Genomic DNA, 15,781 nt, shown 5'->3' with positions numbered 1-15,781 from the left:
TGGCTAGCATTCGCTCTCAATCAAATGGGGACCAATAAGCGCCCGCTGAGGTTGTGAAGGTGAGGACGAAGCAATAATAGGGGGAGAGAGAGATTTGCGACGTGAAAGGCGGGACTCGAAACGCGATAGGCTAGCAGGGGTGTGGCTCTCTGTCCCGGTTGTTCGCTTTGTGATTTGACAACTGGGCTGTCAGTCCAACCTTCCCTCGCAGTGATTTCTGCTGTTCATTTATTCCCTCACCCATTTATTCCCCAGCTTTCTTTTCTGAATGGTGTCCATCCCTGCCACTCATCTCTTCTTAGTTTGTGATAGGTCAAGGTCTTACAGGCAGCGACCAATGGTGCCTAAAAGGGTGTTTCAATAACTAAATTAGGTGGCTTCACGTACATCCGGCTCCCTTGGGGAAGTAAGTCTCCATTGCCTACGAGCGAATGACGTACGTGAAGCCTCGAGGATTGGACAGCGCGCAACCCTAACACAATTGGGCCCCGTTAAAAAAGGAGGCGTAACTTCGGCTTTGCTCGGCCAATAAGTGCTTGCCTTGTGCCTAGACTCAAAGTTTTGATTGGTGTGTTTGAAAAGTATCCCGCCCCATAAACCTGCCCATTTATTTTATTTTCCATTACAGACCTCCTGGTACAGCCTCATTTTAATTGTCCACCTTCTCCCACATTCTATCTTGAGATTGTAGCTGCCTGCACATCATACGTTTAAAAGAAATGATTTAGTCCCAAGAATCCTGGGAACTGTAGCTTGCCCTTCACAGAGATGAGGAAATATAGTTCCTGTAATTTTTTTTTACAAAAAAAAAATTGAGGAGGGAGAAGCATATATGTTAAATGTACAGTACTGTATGTACACAGCCTAAAAGCAGCTAAGTTTTTGCCTCCCCCTTTATGCTTTGTTTACCATCTAGCCCTATAAAGAATTCTGGAGAAGTTAGTTTGGTTCCCGTAAGGTATTACCCTATGGCGGATTTTAAAATCTTAAATTATATTTGATTTTTCTTGCAGGCAAATGCACATAAGTCTGCAACTGTTCAGGGCTGTGCTATGCTATACATTTTACTGGGAAATACGTTCCACCGAAATCATCAAGAGCAGGTTTTTCTCATGTACTCTTGAAACTAACTTTAAGAAACGGAAGAATCTGAAGTGTGCATACACACAAAAGCTTATACCCAGAACAAACTTTGTTGGTCTTTAAGGTGCTATTGGACAATTTTTTAATTTATTTCGACTGCGTCAGACCAACACAACTACCTGCCTGAATTTAAGAAACTGAGTTTTCCTTTTTAAGTTTCACCTCCCTCCTGATCCCTTTTTATTTTGCGTTGTGCATTTTAGATTGCAAGCCTGAGGGTAGGGACTGCCTTATTCCTGACTAATAAACCACGCTGGAAGTTTTAAAAAAGTTTTAAATAAATGAGTAGAATGTTTGGCATCACAACTCACTTACTTAGAATTAAGCCCACTTTACTAAACCGGATTTGCTTCTGATTCAGCACAGATAGCTAGGAAACATAGTCTTACAAGTGCAAGAATTTAGTTAAGCTTTGGGATGTCAAAAGCAAGTACAGTATATGTAAGGTGATAATTAGGCCCATGTGTGCATTTGACCTGTGTTTCTAAACACTCTGAAATTAGCATGAATTAAGGGCTATTTAAGGCAAGCAGGTACTTCCTGTGATATGTGAAAGCAAATTAAATCAGACTAATCCCCTCTGAGGTGGCAGCCTGTGGGTAATGGGTCACCAGCACGGCACAGGATTAAAGAAGTGGGGCCTCTCCCTGGTTTAGAAAAAGGGCAAAGTTAAGGTTAGCAAGGTTAGAGGAAGCAGGGATGTGACTTGAGAGAGCAAGGCAAGGTGCAGTACAAGAAAGAAGCTAGACTGTCTTGGAATACTGATGCTCTGAACCCTAGCAGGCTCACGTTGTATATACCGTGGTACCTCAGGTTAAGTACTTAATTTGTTCCGGAGGTCCATTCTTAACCTGAAACTGTTCTTAATCTGAAGCACCACTTTAGCTAATGGGGCCTCCTGCTGCCGCTGTGCTGCCAGAGCCCGATTTCTGTTCTTATCCTGAAGCAAAGTTCTTAACCTGAAGCACTATTTCTGGGTTAGCGTAGTGTGTAACCCGAAGCGTATGTAACCCGAGGTACCACTGTATATATGTAAATAAATCATATACTATAAAGACACTGCAGTTTCCTCTGTGCCTCGTTGTTCAAGAACAAACACAGACCCTGGTAAGCTTGCCTGGAACTCCCTGGAATCTCAAACTGCTGGCAGATTGCAGGTGGTATATAACAATTGCCAATGCCCAGTGGGTCACATAAGTAACTTTTCACCCACTAAACAGCTACTCACACCTCAACGTGATGAACGTGTGGTGGAAGCTTTGGAATATGGTTGACTTCCAAAAGTTCTCCATCTTCGAGGCTGTTTTGCCAATCCAATACAAAGAATGCTGTTCCAGTACTCTTGACCATAAAAGGTTGTTCCTGTTCCTATACTCTTATCTTGGGACAGGAGGCCACCAACTCTAAGAGCACTCCTGGCACCGTTCCCGGGTCTCTTGTCAGACCTGACAAGGTCTATGCATCTTTGTGGTCAGGATGTAAGATAAGACCCAGACTGGCAAGGCCATCCATTGCCGTCACGGACTGATAAAAGAGTGGGCTTTGAGCACTTGTTTATACACCTGGCTTTCTGTTTATACATTGACTCTAGAGCTCAAGTTAATGCATTTTAGAAATGCTCCCTTGGAAGAGGAAAAATGAGGATTCGGGGTCCCGTTTCAGACTGACTGCACAGAAACCCATTCCTTCCCCCTTCAGTCCTGCCAGCATCCTCCACTGCATCCCCCCCCCCCGACATGAATGGCTTATAAGGTCCCTGCTCCCCCACAGCAAATCCTCACAACAAGTTCATTGGGCTCTGAAATTGCAGCTGGCCCAAAGTCGCCCAGAGAGCTTCATAGCCAAGTGGAGATTTGAACCTGGGACTCCTTGTTCTTCGAATGTGTGCACATTGTGTAAAAAGTGTTTGGAGAACAATGCATCAAAAAGCAGTGTTTCATAAGGAACGAAATGATAAGATACATGATCTAAGGGATAGCTCAGTTGGTAGAGCATGAGACTCTTAAGCTCAGGGTCATGGGTTTGAGCCCCACGTTGGGCAAAAGATCCCTGCACTGCAGGGGGTTATACTAAATGACCCTTGTGGCCCCTTCCGACTCTACAATTCTAAGATTCTAAGGATACAGATTTATTCTTGCTAATGTTTGCGCACTGCTTTGCAAACAAGTGGTGGGATGCACAGCCAACAGAGGTTTGTAGTCTTGGCACTCTCAACTACTTTGATGCCACAATAGCTCCCAGGCTACCATAGTGAATCTAATTTTAAGTTGAGTCCACACCAACAAACTGCAAAGCAGTAGCAAGTATGCCATTAATGGGCAGCTTACACGAAATGCTCATTTAATAAACTGGGCAATTTCTCTTGCATAGTGCTTTCTTCCTCCTATATACATTCTGGTGGGACCGACTGCTTTGCCCATCAACATTCTCCTTTTGGTAAGCTCCACGCCATGTAATATCTCCTCTACCCCACCCAAAATTCCCAGTTCTCTTCTTGGGAGTGAAGTCACAATGCAACTTTTGTATATTTTTATTTTTTAATTTGGGGAGGCTGGGGAGCTTTTGGTATACAAACCCTAAAACACCATCAGATTCAATCACAAATCCCTGCATAAAACCGTCAGTGAAATGACAAATCACATTGCCGCAGAATGATAGCTATGTTATTTACAAGTACCTACAATGGAGTCAGGATCTACATTTCTCCAGCAAAGGTCAAAGCTTTGATCATACCAAGTTATCAGAAATCAATCAAAGTGTTTGGAAAATCTGGGGACAAGAGCGCTTTCAACCACAGATGGCAAATTTGGCTACAACTCTCCAATAGGGCTGGGCTTTATATCAATATATCATCATCCAAAACCGATTTAAAGTCCATAATTGTGATATCAGTTTCATAATTTTTGACCTGGCAATATATTGTGAATCATAATGTGTGTGTGTTTGTGCACGCTATGCAAAAATCGCAATGTGGGGAAAACCATGAAGCCAGCCAATGCTTCTCTTAATTCCTGCAGCCCCTGTTAACTCTGCTGGCTCAGCTCTCCCTCATGCAAGGGGGCAGCAGATCACAAGAGCAGGGAAGGAAATCACAATGCAGAAAAATCTGTGATGCCTCTACATAGCTCCATCCTTATTTCAGGCTGTGATATGTAGGTATATCACAATGTTTAATTGGTGATATATCAAAATGTTGAAAACCAGATATCGCCCAGTCCTATTCTCCATATATTGCTGGGCTCCAGCTCCCCTCATTCCTGAGTGTCGGCCCATGTGGCTGCAGCTGGTGGGAGCTGTGGTTCAGCAGCCTTTGGAGAGTGACACAGATTCCTCGCTCCTGCTTTCAACCATCATACTTTGTGCTATGTACTGAAGTTCTCACCCTGGGCCAGCAGGGGGATACTGTAGATAGTTATGCAAATGAAGGATCAAAAGTGACGTTCAGTGATTGGATAGTTTTAGAAAGTTGTCAAAGTAACGTGGTACTGGAGCTCTATATAAGCAGGCTGACTGAGCCCTTCAGTGCAGTTCTGTCCTGGCCTGTGAATAAACAAGAGCTATTTGAAGAATCGCTGTGTCGTCTGATATGTTCACCCACAACTTAACACTTTGCATGTGGAGCGTTAGTCGGGTACGTCCTGTGCCCCAAGCTGGTCTTGCATTTGTCTACCGGTGGTAAAGCATGGAGGAAAACCTTGCTGTTCTGACTTGCTTGAGACTCCTGCCCTGCGAGACTTGAAAGTGAAGGTGTATCTGAACTCTGCCCGAATATCCTTGAGGAGCAGGATGTACAGAAGAGGATCAAAGATGTTGCCCAAGGTGGTAAAGAACAAAGTTGTACGTTGGTAGATGAAGATCTTCCTCACCAAGTCACAGCTTTCAACTGCCTTCCCGTGGAGCATCACTTCCCAGAAATACCTGTAATACGAAGTCACCTGGTGAGGAGTGAAGAGGACGAAAAAGGTGACGACCGTGAGAGAGATGAAGCCGTAGATCTGCCTTTTCGTTTTCTGCTCCAGAGAGGCCACTTTCCTGAGTTCGTACAGGACCCGGAAGTAGAAGAACCCCATGAGCAGGAACGGTATAAAGAAAGAGAAGACCGTGATGCTCACCCTAAACTCGGCGTATTGATAGTTCAGCTTGGAGCCATCCAGGCAGCGCTCCTGCGGCTGCTCCTCTGGCCACTCACCTCTGATCTGTATCCCGATGCCGACCGCACAGAAAGCTGCCACCAGGAGCCAACAAACGGCGCTCACTTTGGCAGCACCTCGCATGGTCTGCAGCCTGTGGAATCTGAGCGGGTGGACCAGGCCGAAATAGCGCTCCATGGCGATGAGGCACAAGAAGTTGTTTTTGGCGTAGAAGTTGGTGCGGAACGCCAGGCCGGCCACGGCGCACACCTCCTTCCCAAGGCTGGTTTTGTGATCGTGGTAACTGTAGTACATCCATAAAGGGAGCGTCAGGGTCTGTAAGATGTTGGCCAGCACCAGGTTTGTGATGTAAACAGAGAGGATGATGGACCTCTTCATCTGGTGACTCAGGGCCCAAAGCGCCAAGCTGTTCAGAGGCAGCCCGACCACCAACACCACCGAATAGATGGGGATTTGAAAGTACTTGGTGATGTTGACAGGCAAAGGGTGGCATGAGATGTTCATGGCGCCTATTGGAAATTATTGTGGGTTTTCTCCCCTCTCTTCCCATGGAGCCCCATTGCTCCGGACTGTCATCTCACAGCCGTTGCAGACAGCACATATCTTGCTTGAACTTGCTGGCCACTGGACTCGTCCACAGGGTGTGCAGGTGGAAACGAAGGACACTGCGGACGAGGTGGCAAATGCCCCTGCTGCCACTTCTCTTCTTTGGTGGCCTGCCCTTCCTTCTAATCCAGATCAGTTTTTAATTAAGAAAAAGAAAATAGAGAGGGCTTCTCAAGACCTGGCATGGGAAAGATTGCAGGAAAAAATGGATCAGGCAGTTCTCAGACTTGGAAATAAGTGTGTAACCGCTACCTTTCCCCGCCCCCCCAAAGGTCTGCAGTCCTAATGTACCTTTTGCACATAGTTAAGGTCTAAACCACAGAGCCTAGGGCTAGCTGATCAGAAGGTTGGCAGTTCAAATCCCCGCAACGGGGTGAGCTCCCGTTGCTCGGTCCCTGCTCCTGACAACCTAGCAGTTTGAAAGCATGTCAAAGTGCAAGTAGATAAATAGGTACCGCTCTGGCGAGAAGGTAAATGGCGTTTCCATGCACTGCTCTGGATCGCCAGAAGCAGCTTAGTCATGCTGGCCACATGACCTGGAAGCTGTATGTTGGCTCCCTCTGCCAATAAAGTGAGATGAGCGCTGCAACCCCAGAGTCATCCGCAACTGGACCTAACGGTCAGGGGTCCCTTTACCTTTACCTTTATGCAATCCTCTTACCTGGGAATACAACCCTCCTGAATAGATAGATGCCTAGGATCACTGGCCAGTTAGGCATCACCCCAAAAGGCATGAGTCACCCCTCAACAGTACATAACTTTGCATTATTATTATTTTTAAAAAAGAGCATCTGATCATTTACCATCCATCTATTTATATGCAAATTTAGAAAGAGTCACTATACGAAGACTCTTATAGTGGGGGGGGGAGGATGAGTGTAGATAACGGGAAAGAGAAAAGGACCCCTGGATGGTTAAATCCAATCAAAGGTGACTATGGGGTTGTGCTGCTCACCTCACTTTCAGGCCGAGGGAGCCGGCATTTGTCCACAGACAGCTTTCCGGGTCATGTGGCCAGCACAACTAAACTGCTTCTGGCGCAACGCAACACCGTGACAGAAGCCAGAGTGCACGGAAACACCGTTTACCTTCCCACCGCACTGGTACCTATTTATCTACTTGCGCTGGCGTGCCTTCGAACTGCTAGGTTGGCAGGAGCTGGGACAGAGCAACAGAAGCTCATCCTGTCCTGGGGATTTGAACCGCCAACCTTCTGATCAGCAAGCCCAAGAGGCTCAGTGGTTTAGATCACAGCGCCACCCGCATCCCATGAGTATATATATATATATATATACTAACAAGAAGCCGAAAGCACCAGCCTGAAGATGACGAGTGAGACCTCGTCGAAACGTCGCCTAGACACCCCAACTTTTACACGGGAAGACACCCGAGGACACCAAAACCTGCATATATATATATATATATATATATATATATATATATATATATATACTACTGAGCTAGATAGACCAATGGCCTGATTCAGTATACAGTGGTACCTTGGTTTAAGAACTTAATTTGTTCTGGAGGTCCGTTCTTAACCTGAAACTGTTCTTTTGTTTCTTTTTTTTAATTTGCATTTTATTTATTTGTTAACATTCTTAAACGTTGTCATATTACATTACAGGACTTACTATAATATAATTTCCAACATGTATACATAAATTATATACAAATTTTATATACCTAGAAAGAAAATGAAACAAAAAAAAGAAAGAACAAAGAGAAAAAACAAAAACAAATCCCCCCTCCAAATCATATATATACCAACACACTAGACTTCCTGTCTTTCCCGTTGTATATTCATTTTTTTACAAATGAATGTACTCTTATTATTGTATATTTCTTTACATATTATCTAACCTGAAACTGTTCTTAACCTGAGGTACCACTTTAGCTAATGGAACCTTCCGCTGCCGCGCGATTTCTGTTCTCATTCTGAAGCAAAGTTCTTAACCCAAGGTACTATTTCTGAGTTAGCAGAGTCTGTAACCTGAAGCGTCTGTAACCCAAGGTACCACTGTAAAGGCAGCTTCTGATATTCCTCAAATTAAGGTGGATATCACCACCTTAATTGCCAAACAAAGGCTTTGCCCATTAGGCAACTGGAAGGCTTTCAGAACCCAGCAGACTTGGCTGCCCTCACATATCCTGGCAATGTCCTCTTTCTGTTCTCAGGCCTGTTCCACTCATCTGAAGATCAAGGGAGCCACAGCAGGTGTCCCTACCCTATAAACATCTACTGCCAAAGAGCTCCGTTTCACTGTTGCAGAACATGCTTTCCTCCTCATGCTGCTGAGCATTGATGAATGAAAAGCCAAGCCTGCGCACAGGGAATTTCCATGACATTTGACTGCGGTGAGAACCGTCCTGTGGTTGTGTCCCTTCATAACCCACAGTCTGTCAGACTCTGACCTCATCTGTGCCAGCGATTGAATGGAAGTCTGCCCACATGCTCAGGGGCAACTTCCTCAGTGTACAGAAGAAACCGCTTGGAGACAGGAATAAAGAAGGAAGGGAGATGGGTATTTACTGGTATTTTTCTGGGTGATTTGAAATATATTCTAGGTGGGACGTTGGCCTAACCCAGCAGGATCTTCTTATGCTAATAATAATAATAATAAATAATAATAATAATAATTTTATTATTTATACACCGCCCATCTGGCTGAGTTTCCCCAGCCACTCTGGGCGGCTTACAGCACATAAAAAAATTGTAAAACATTAGACATTAAAAATCTCGCGATACAGGGTTGCCTCCAGATATCCAACAATAGCAAAATGTAAGAAGCCGGCCCCAGCCCCAGTTAGGTTGCTGGAAAAGATTGCCAGAAGGAAACTATGCCAATTTTATTTGAAAGCCAATGGGTGAGCTTGGTTTGGTGGCTGATCACAAATTCCCAGTGTTTAGGAATAGACAAATCTATTGATTTCAGGTTCTATTTTTTCCATACATTTAAAGCACTCCCCCCCCTCGGGGGGGGGGGAGAAGAATCCTAAGTACTGTAGTTTATCCCTCACAGAGCTACGAATCCCAGCACCCTTAAATTACAGTCCCAATGAGTCCTTTCTGGGGGAGGCAGGGGGGTTGCTTTAGCTGTGCTTCAACAGTATGGTGTGTGTGCACAGCCGGGGCTGCATCCGGAACGAGCAGATTCCATTCTTCACTTCCTTAGGTTGTATTTAAGTACCGTATTTTTTGCTCTATAAGACTCACTTTTTCCCTCCTAAAAAGTAAGGGGAAATGTGTGTGCATCTTATGAAGCGAATGCAGGCTGCACAGCTTTTCCAGAAGCCAGAACAGCAAGAGGGATCGCTGCTTTCGCTGTGCAGCGATCCCTCTTGCTGTTCTGGCTTCTGGGATTCAGAATATTTTTTTTCTTGTTTTCCTCCTCCAAAAGCTAGGTGCATCTTATGGTCTGGTGCGTCTTATGGACTGAAAAATACGGTACATCCTGCTCAGAGCAGACCCATTCAAATCAATGAACCTAAGTTAGGCATGTCTGCTAAATTCAACAGGTCTGCTCTGAGAAGGGTTGAATACCTTGCATTGTTACTGCTGTAAAAACAAGATTACTGATATCTGAGAAAGAAGTAGAAGCAAAATATTATTGCTAGAGCTTTCCTGAGCCATATCCCTGTAGTGTGTTCCCATGCTCTTAGTCTCCAATAGTAAATTTTATTTTGCAACTGGTAGCCAAACACCATAAGATACACACACACAGAATTAGTAAGGATGCATACTTTGAATAATAGATTCATAGAATTGCAGAGCTGGAAGGGGCTCAAAGGGTCATTATCTCCAACCCCCTGCAATGAAGGAATCACAAGCAAAAGCATCCATGACAGATAGCCATCCAACCTCTGCTTAAAAACCTCCAAGGAAGGAGAGTCTACAACAGGCATAGGCAAACTCATCCCTCCAGATATTTTTGGGACTACAACTCCCATCATCCCTAGCTAACAGGACCAGTGGTCAGGGATGATGGGAGTTGTAGTCCCAAAACATCTGGAGGGCCAAGTTTGCCTATGCCTGGTCTACAACCTCCTGAGGGAGTCCCTTCCATTGTCAAACAGCTCTCACCATCAGAAAGTTCTTCCTAAAGAATCCCCTTTCTTGTAACTTGAAGCCATTGGTTCGGGTCCTACCCTCTGGAGCGGCAGAAAACAAGCTTTCTCTGTCTTCCATGTGACAGCCCTTCAGATATCTGAAGGTGGCTAGCATACGTCCTCTCAGTCGCCTCTTCTGCAACCCAACTCTCTCAGCCGTCATAATTGGGCATTAAGAGAATGAATGATCAAGGCTGATTTCAAAGTCGGCTTGAGTTTGTTTGTTTGTTTCATGCTGTAAAACAGTAATAATAAAAAATTGAAGCACTCACCTCATTACTGACCCAAGAGACGATTCACACACCTGCTTGCTTGCAACTGCTTCATACTTTGGAATGGCATCCTCTCTTTGTGGCTGTGTCAGTCACTGTGGTTTTTGTGACTCAGATAGCATGCAGAATGTGCTAGTCTCAGTTAAGTGATAACCACCAAGTTGTACATCATAGGAGACAGCCAAGTGGGAACTCAAATAAAGCTGTTTTGGGTTTTACATATTGCTCTCAGGTTGCTGTGCGTCTCAGAAGGGACTTACCAACATGATAGATAGATGATAGATAGATAGATAGATAGATAGATAGATAGATAGATAGATACCATCTGGGAAGTCAGAGATTTGACACTGAAATAACTGTTGCATTCTTGAAGGGTTGTAGGTATGTTTGTTTTTATCCCTTTTCAAATGGGCAAATCACCTGCAGGAGTCAAGAAGCATACCACAAGGGACTGGCTGATTTGTGCAAGAAAAGTGGGAACTGGCAGCTTTGCAGATGCGGGGTGTGATTCTGGAGATAAATGATATCTGATTTTGACTCAGAAGTAGCAGTGAACACACAGAGAGAGACACACTGGAGGGGGGTTCTTTGTCCTTGCAGAGGGTTAGGCCTTTTGCCTGAACCATTTCCCCAATCTAATTGAAGCCCCCTCCTACATACCACAAGCTACCCATAAGGGGGAAATGCAGGCACACAATGAAGAACTGCAGAGTTGGAAAAGACCCCAAGAGTCATCTAGTCCAGGCATAGGCAAACTCGGCCCTCCAGATGTTTTGGGACTACAACTCCCATCATCCCTAGCTAACAGGACCAGTGGTCAGAGAATAGGGGAGTTGTAGTCCCAAAACATCTGGAGGGCCGAGTTTGCCTACGCCTGATCTAGTCCAACTCCCTGCAATCACATCTAAAGAAACCCTGACAGATCCAATCTCTGTTTAAAAACTTCCAACAAATCTCACCACCTTCCAAGGGTGTCAGAGGCCAGCTTCACCTGATGAACAGCAGCCTGAAGAGGGAGAAGGCGGAGTGACTCCACCTGCAATGATCAGCCTTCCAGGATTTACAGAAGAAGGCGCTGATGAGAACCAGCTGGCTTCAGCCTTCTTAAGCAGAGCTTCCAGCAGCAGTCAGGTGCTGGAAACAATGCTTGTTGTTCCTGACTCTACCTTGCTGCTTCTTGCTTGTCTTGGCCCTTGACCCCATGATCATCGGATTCTCTGACCCTTGGATTGTCTGACCATGTAGATTGCTGTGCCCCCAAACTTTGGACTGGACAATACTTTGGATGCCGGTGCTGCCTTCAGGCAAGTACACATCAGAGACTCTTCTGTTTGGCTGCCGTCCTACTCCACTGAGCTCTGCACATCGAGCCTCAGCAACAAAACTACGGCAGTGGGAGTCTGTCCCACTGCCAGACGGTCGGAGAGATTTTTCAGTTAATCAGAATCTCCTGTCTTGTAATATGAATCCATTGGTTCAGGCCCAACAGCAGAAAGCAGGTTTGCTCCGTCCTCTGTGGGACAACCCTTCAAATATTTGTTGGTGGCTATCATACCACTCCTCTCAGTCTGCTCTTCTGCAGCCTAAACTATGCCTAACTCTCTCAACCGTTCCTCTTAAGTGGTTTCCTTTCCAGATACTTTGGCTTAACCAGGTCAAGGACTCTGGCTTCTTGCTGGGTTAAGAGCTATGCTTGGCCTGTCCTTCAAAAGGAAGGTACAGGGAGCATGTCATTTGTTGGATCAACATCTTAGCCAATGGTCAGAGATGATGGGAGTTGTAGACGACCAACTTCCCTCGAGGGCCACAGGTTCCCCATCCCTGAACTATTCTGTGATGGCTTCTCCTCTACGGTCCCCTGCTATGGGGCAAAGAGGTTAGTTCTACATATCCCTCAATGCATTGTTGCAGTTTATCACTGCTTTCTGATCCCGCTCCTCTCTCTTCTTTACCAAATGGTTTATGCCATTCTAACTTTCTTAATACAATGGTACCTCAGGTTAAGTACTTAATTCGTTCCGGAGGTCTGTACTTAACCTGAAACTGTTTTTAACCTGAAGCACCACTTTAGCTAATGGGGCCTCCCACTGCTGCCACGCCGCCGGAGCACGATTTCTGTTCTCATCCTGAAGCAAAGTTCTTAACCTGAAGCACTATTTCTGGGTTAGCGGAGTCTGTAACCTGAAGCGTATGTAACCTGAAGCATATGTAACCCAAGGTACCACTGTACTGCAATTCCTTAAAAATTCCTGAGCAGTTAACAAATAAGAATATCAGACCAATAAAATGGATTTTCCTTTTGCCTGGCCTAGATATGCTTCGGATTGTTCCTTTCCCCAACCAACCGTATTTTGTTGTTGTTGGCTTTTGATCTGATTTCATCCTGATGTGAATTCTGACCCATTGTTCCATATTTATTAATAAATATTTTCCCATATGTCAGGGGTTCAGGAGCAGAGGCGAGGGCAAGGGAGGAAACAGAGAGCGAGGGGGAGGAGTCCGAAGAAAAGATGAGTGACGACAACGACCCGAGATCTCCGAGTCTGTCCAGTGAATCAGAAGATTCACAGAAAGGAGCGCCAGTGGCCAGAGCAAGGGGGGAGCTTAGGGGGACACCCCAGGAAGAAGGGTCCAGAGAGGGTTCAGAGGGCAGCAGTTGGAAATCGGGGCCAGCGTCACCAACAGAGCGCAGTGGGGAGGAAAGGCGCCAGGTATCGAGCTCTGGCAGCTCGCAGCAGGGGGGAGGGCATGAGTCAGGAGTGGCCACACCTCCATCGGAGAGCGAAGAAACGGTCAAGCGGAAAGTGGAAGGTTGGGCGCGCACACCAAGTTCAAATGCACAGGAAGGCGGCGCAGTAAGCAGCCCGGAAAGGGAGCCAGGTCCTAAAGCCCGACGCAAGGAGACAGAAGGGTCCGGGGGGTCAGCGTCAGAAGAGTCCAGGAAGGAAGAGACCACGGGGGGCAGAGGGACCCAGAGAAGAACGGTCAGGCGGAAAAGGTGGAGTAAGGCTAGGATATTAAGTTGGTGTACAGGAGGCGGGGACTCAGACGGAGCTTCGCCGGTCTAGCTTATAAGACGTAGAGCTGCACGCAGCAGCTTGGAAATGGAAACTGTAATTCAATAAAGACTTTTATAAAGTGAACGCTGGCTAGCATGATCCTCTGGGAGCTAGGATCTGGGAGCAGCTCTGACACCATATTTATTTATTAATGTCCTGATAGGCGCTGGGGATAGAACCTGGGACCTGCTGGTTGCCAAACTGAGCTACAACCAGGGCTTTGTTTTTCAGCTGGAACGCAAAAAAAAAAAAAAAAGCACTAGCTACAACCCTTCTTTGCAATGTGGGGCCGGCTGGAGGTTTTACTTTCTGGCCTTTTTGTGTCCTGATGCTGGCTTGCAGGGGGGGGGGGGGAATGAAGTCACAGCCGATAGAGGAAGCCGTGACAGGGATTCCTTTTCTTTGCATGTTCCCTGCCCTACACAGATCTGCATTTGCAGGCCACTTCCCTCTTGAGGTTTGATCTCTGGTTCTTTAGAACTGCCTATTCTTTTTTGGGGAAGAGAGGCTCAGCTGTGCAAGCAGCAACAGCTCCTCTGAACTCCTAAAAAAGAAAAAAGCAGGCCCCAACTGCGCTATACGTTTAGCTCCTGGGAACTGCGGTTTCCATGCGTTGGTGGTACAGTCATACCTCAGGTTACAGATGCTTCAGGTTGCTTTTTTTTGGGTTACGGTCTGCCGAAACCTAGAAGTACCGGAACGGGTTACTTCCGGGTTTTGGCGGTCTTGCATGTGCAGAAGCGCCAAATCACAACCCGCGTGTGTGCAGACGCGCAGCTGTGGGTTGCGAATGTACATCCTGCACGGATCAAGTGCGCAACCCGAGCATCCACTGTATAGTGGTTAGCATAGCTGCTTTAAGAGTGCAGGTCAGTTCTGTGTCCAGGGCAGCTGTCTACAAGCTCCATCTGGTACGCCGGCTGAGACCTTACTTTCCCGCAGACCGTCTTGCCAGAGTAGTGCATGCTCTGGTTATCTCCTGCTTGGACTACTACAATGTGCTCTACGTGGGGCTATCTTTGAAGGTGACCCACAAACCACAACTAATCCAGAATGCGGTAGCTAGACTGGTGACTGGGAGTGGCCACCAAGACCATATAACGTTGATCCTGAAAGACCTACATTGGCTCCCAGTACGTTTCCGAGTACAATTCAAAGTGTTACTGCGGACCTTTGAAGCCCTAAATAGCCTTGGCCCAGTATACCTGAAGGAGCGTCTCCACGCCCATCATTCAACCATCATTCACTGAGGTCCAGCTCCGAGGGCCTTCGAGCGGTTCCCTCACTGCGAGAAGTGAGGTTATAGCGAACCAGGCAGAGGGCCTTCTTGGTAGTGGCACCTGCCCTGTGGAACGCCCATCAGATGTCAAGAAACCACTATCTGACTTTTAGAAGACATCTGAAAGCAGCCCTGTTTAGGGAAGTTTTTAATGTTTGATGTTTTCTAATATTCTGCTGGGAGCTGCCCAGAGTGGCTGGGAAAATGCAGCCAGATGGGCGGGGTATAAATAATAAATTATTATTATTATTTGTTGTTGTTTAGTCGTTTAGTCATGTCTAAATCTTTGTGACCCCCTGGACCAGAGCACGCCAGGCACTCCTGTCTTCCACTGCCTCCCGCAGTTTGGTCCAACTCATGCTGGTAGCTTCGAGAACACTGTCCAACCATCTTGTTCTCTGTCGTCCCCTTCTCCTTGTGCCCTCCATCTTTCCCAACATCAAGGTCTTTTCCAGGAAGTCTTCTCTTCTCATGAGGTGGCCAAAGTATTATTATTATTAGTGTCGTGCTAATAATGCCAAAAGTTGCAGGTTTGATCCCTGTATAGGACAGCTGCATATTCCTGCGTTGTGGGGATGGGACCAGCTGATCCTCAGGGTCCCTTCCAATTCTACAATTCTATGAATGTTTTGGTTCAATGTGTCTTTAGGATATACGGTGTTATTTACGTTTATGTACCACCTGCGCATAGGATGGAGGGGCTGTTTGCAATTAACACAGAGCTTGCCGACCGCATAACTGGCACAAAGAACCCTTGTTATCTCAGTTCGTGGAAGAAGGTGCTGTTTGGTCTCCAGACTACTGCTCGGTCCCAAAAAACCTCATCCTCATGCTCTGTCCTTGTATCTCATTACTCTTCCTATATTTAGTACTGTAGAAGTGTGGGTTTGTTTTAATACTTCTGTATCCCACCTTTCCGCCAGGGAGCTCAAGGTGGCATACATAATTCTCCTTCTCCCCATTTTATCCTCAAGACAACCATATGAGGTAGGTTAGGCGGAGAAAGGCAGTGATTGGTCAACAGTCATCTAGTGAGCCTCACAGCTTAGTGGAGATTTGAACCCTGGTTTCCCAGGCCCTAGCGTGACACTCTAACCACTCTGCCACACTAGCTTTGCCAGTTTGTTCCATCTTTGTTTTTCTCATGACATCAACTGACTC

At 46.2% G+C, this 15,781-nt stretch overlaps 2 protein-coding genes across 2 annotated transcripts in view; one reads left to right on the top strand and one right to left on the bottom strand.

Annotated features, from left to right (window-relative positions):
* The first annotated feature begins 64 nt into the window (after nucleotides 1-64).
* RPGRIP1 (RPGR interacting protein 1) overlaps nucleotides 65-15,781 on the top strand; it is a 66,780-nt gene continuing 51,063 nt past the window's right edge. Inside the window, exons 1-2 of the mRNA XM_083471089.1 lie at nucleotides 65-568; nucleotides 6,894-7,003. The gene's annotated coding sequence lies outside the window, so the exon portion shown is untranslated. The remainder of the gene's footprint in view (nucleotides 569-6,893; nucleotides 7,004-15,781) is intronic.
* LOC310691412 (G-protein coupled receptor 4-like) lies at nucleotides 3,681-10,368 on the bottom strand. Its single transcript, XM_083471189.1, has 2 exons — nucleotides 10,283-10,368; nucleotides 3,681-6,078 (listed from the first exon to the last, which is right to left on the bottom strand). Exon 2 carries the CDS (start codon nucleotides 5,796-5,798, stop codon nucleotides 4,767-4,769), a length of 1,032 nt encoding a protein of 343 aa, XP_083327315.1. The 5' UTR covers nucleotides 5,799-6,078; nucleotides 10,283-10,368; the 3' UTR covers nucleotides 3,681-4,766.

This window comes from Podarcis liolepis (assembly GCF_965112155.1).
Source record: "Podarcis liolepis genome assembly, chromosome: 13".
Lineage (NCBI taxonomy): Eukaryota > Metazoa > Chordata > Lepidosauria > Squamata > Lacertidae > Podarcis > Podarcis liolepis.
This window is presented reverse-complemented; position numbering and strand designations above follow the sequence as displayed.

What these genes read in the sequence shown, in the direction of transcription:
- LOC310691412 (XM_083471189.1), bottom strand. Translation starts at nt 5,798, where the DNA reads ATGAACATCTCATGCCACCCTTTGCCTGTCAACATCACCAAGTACTTT.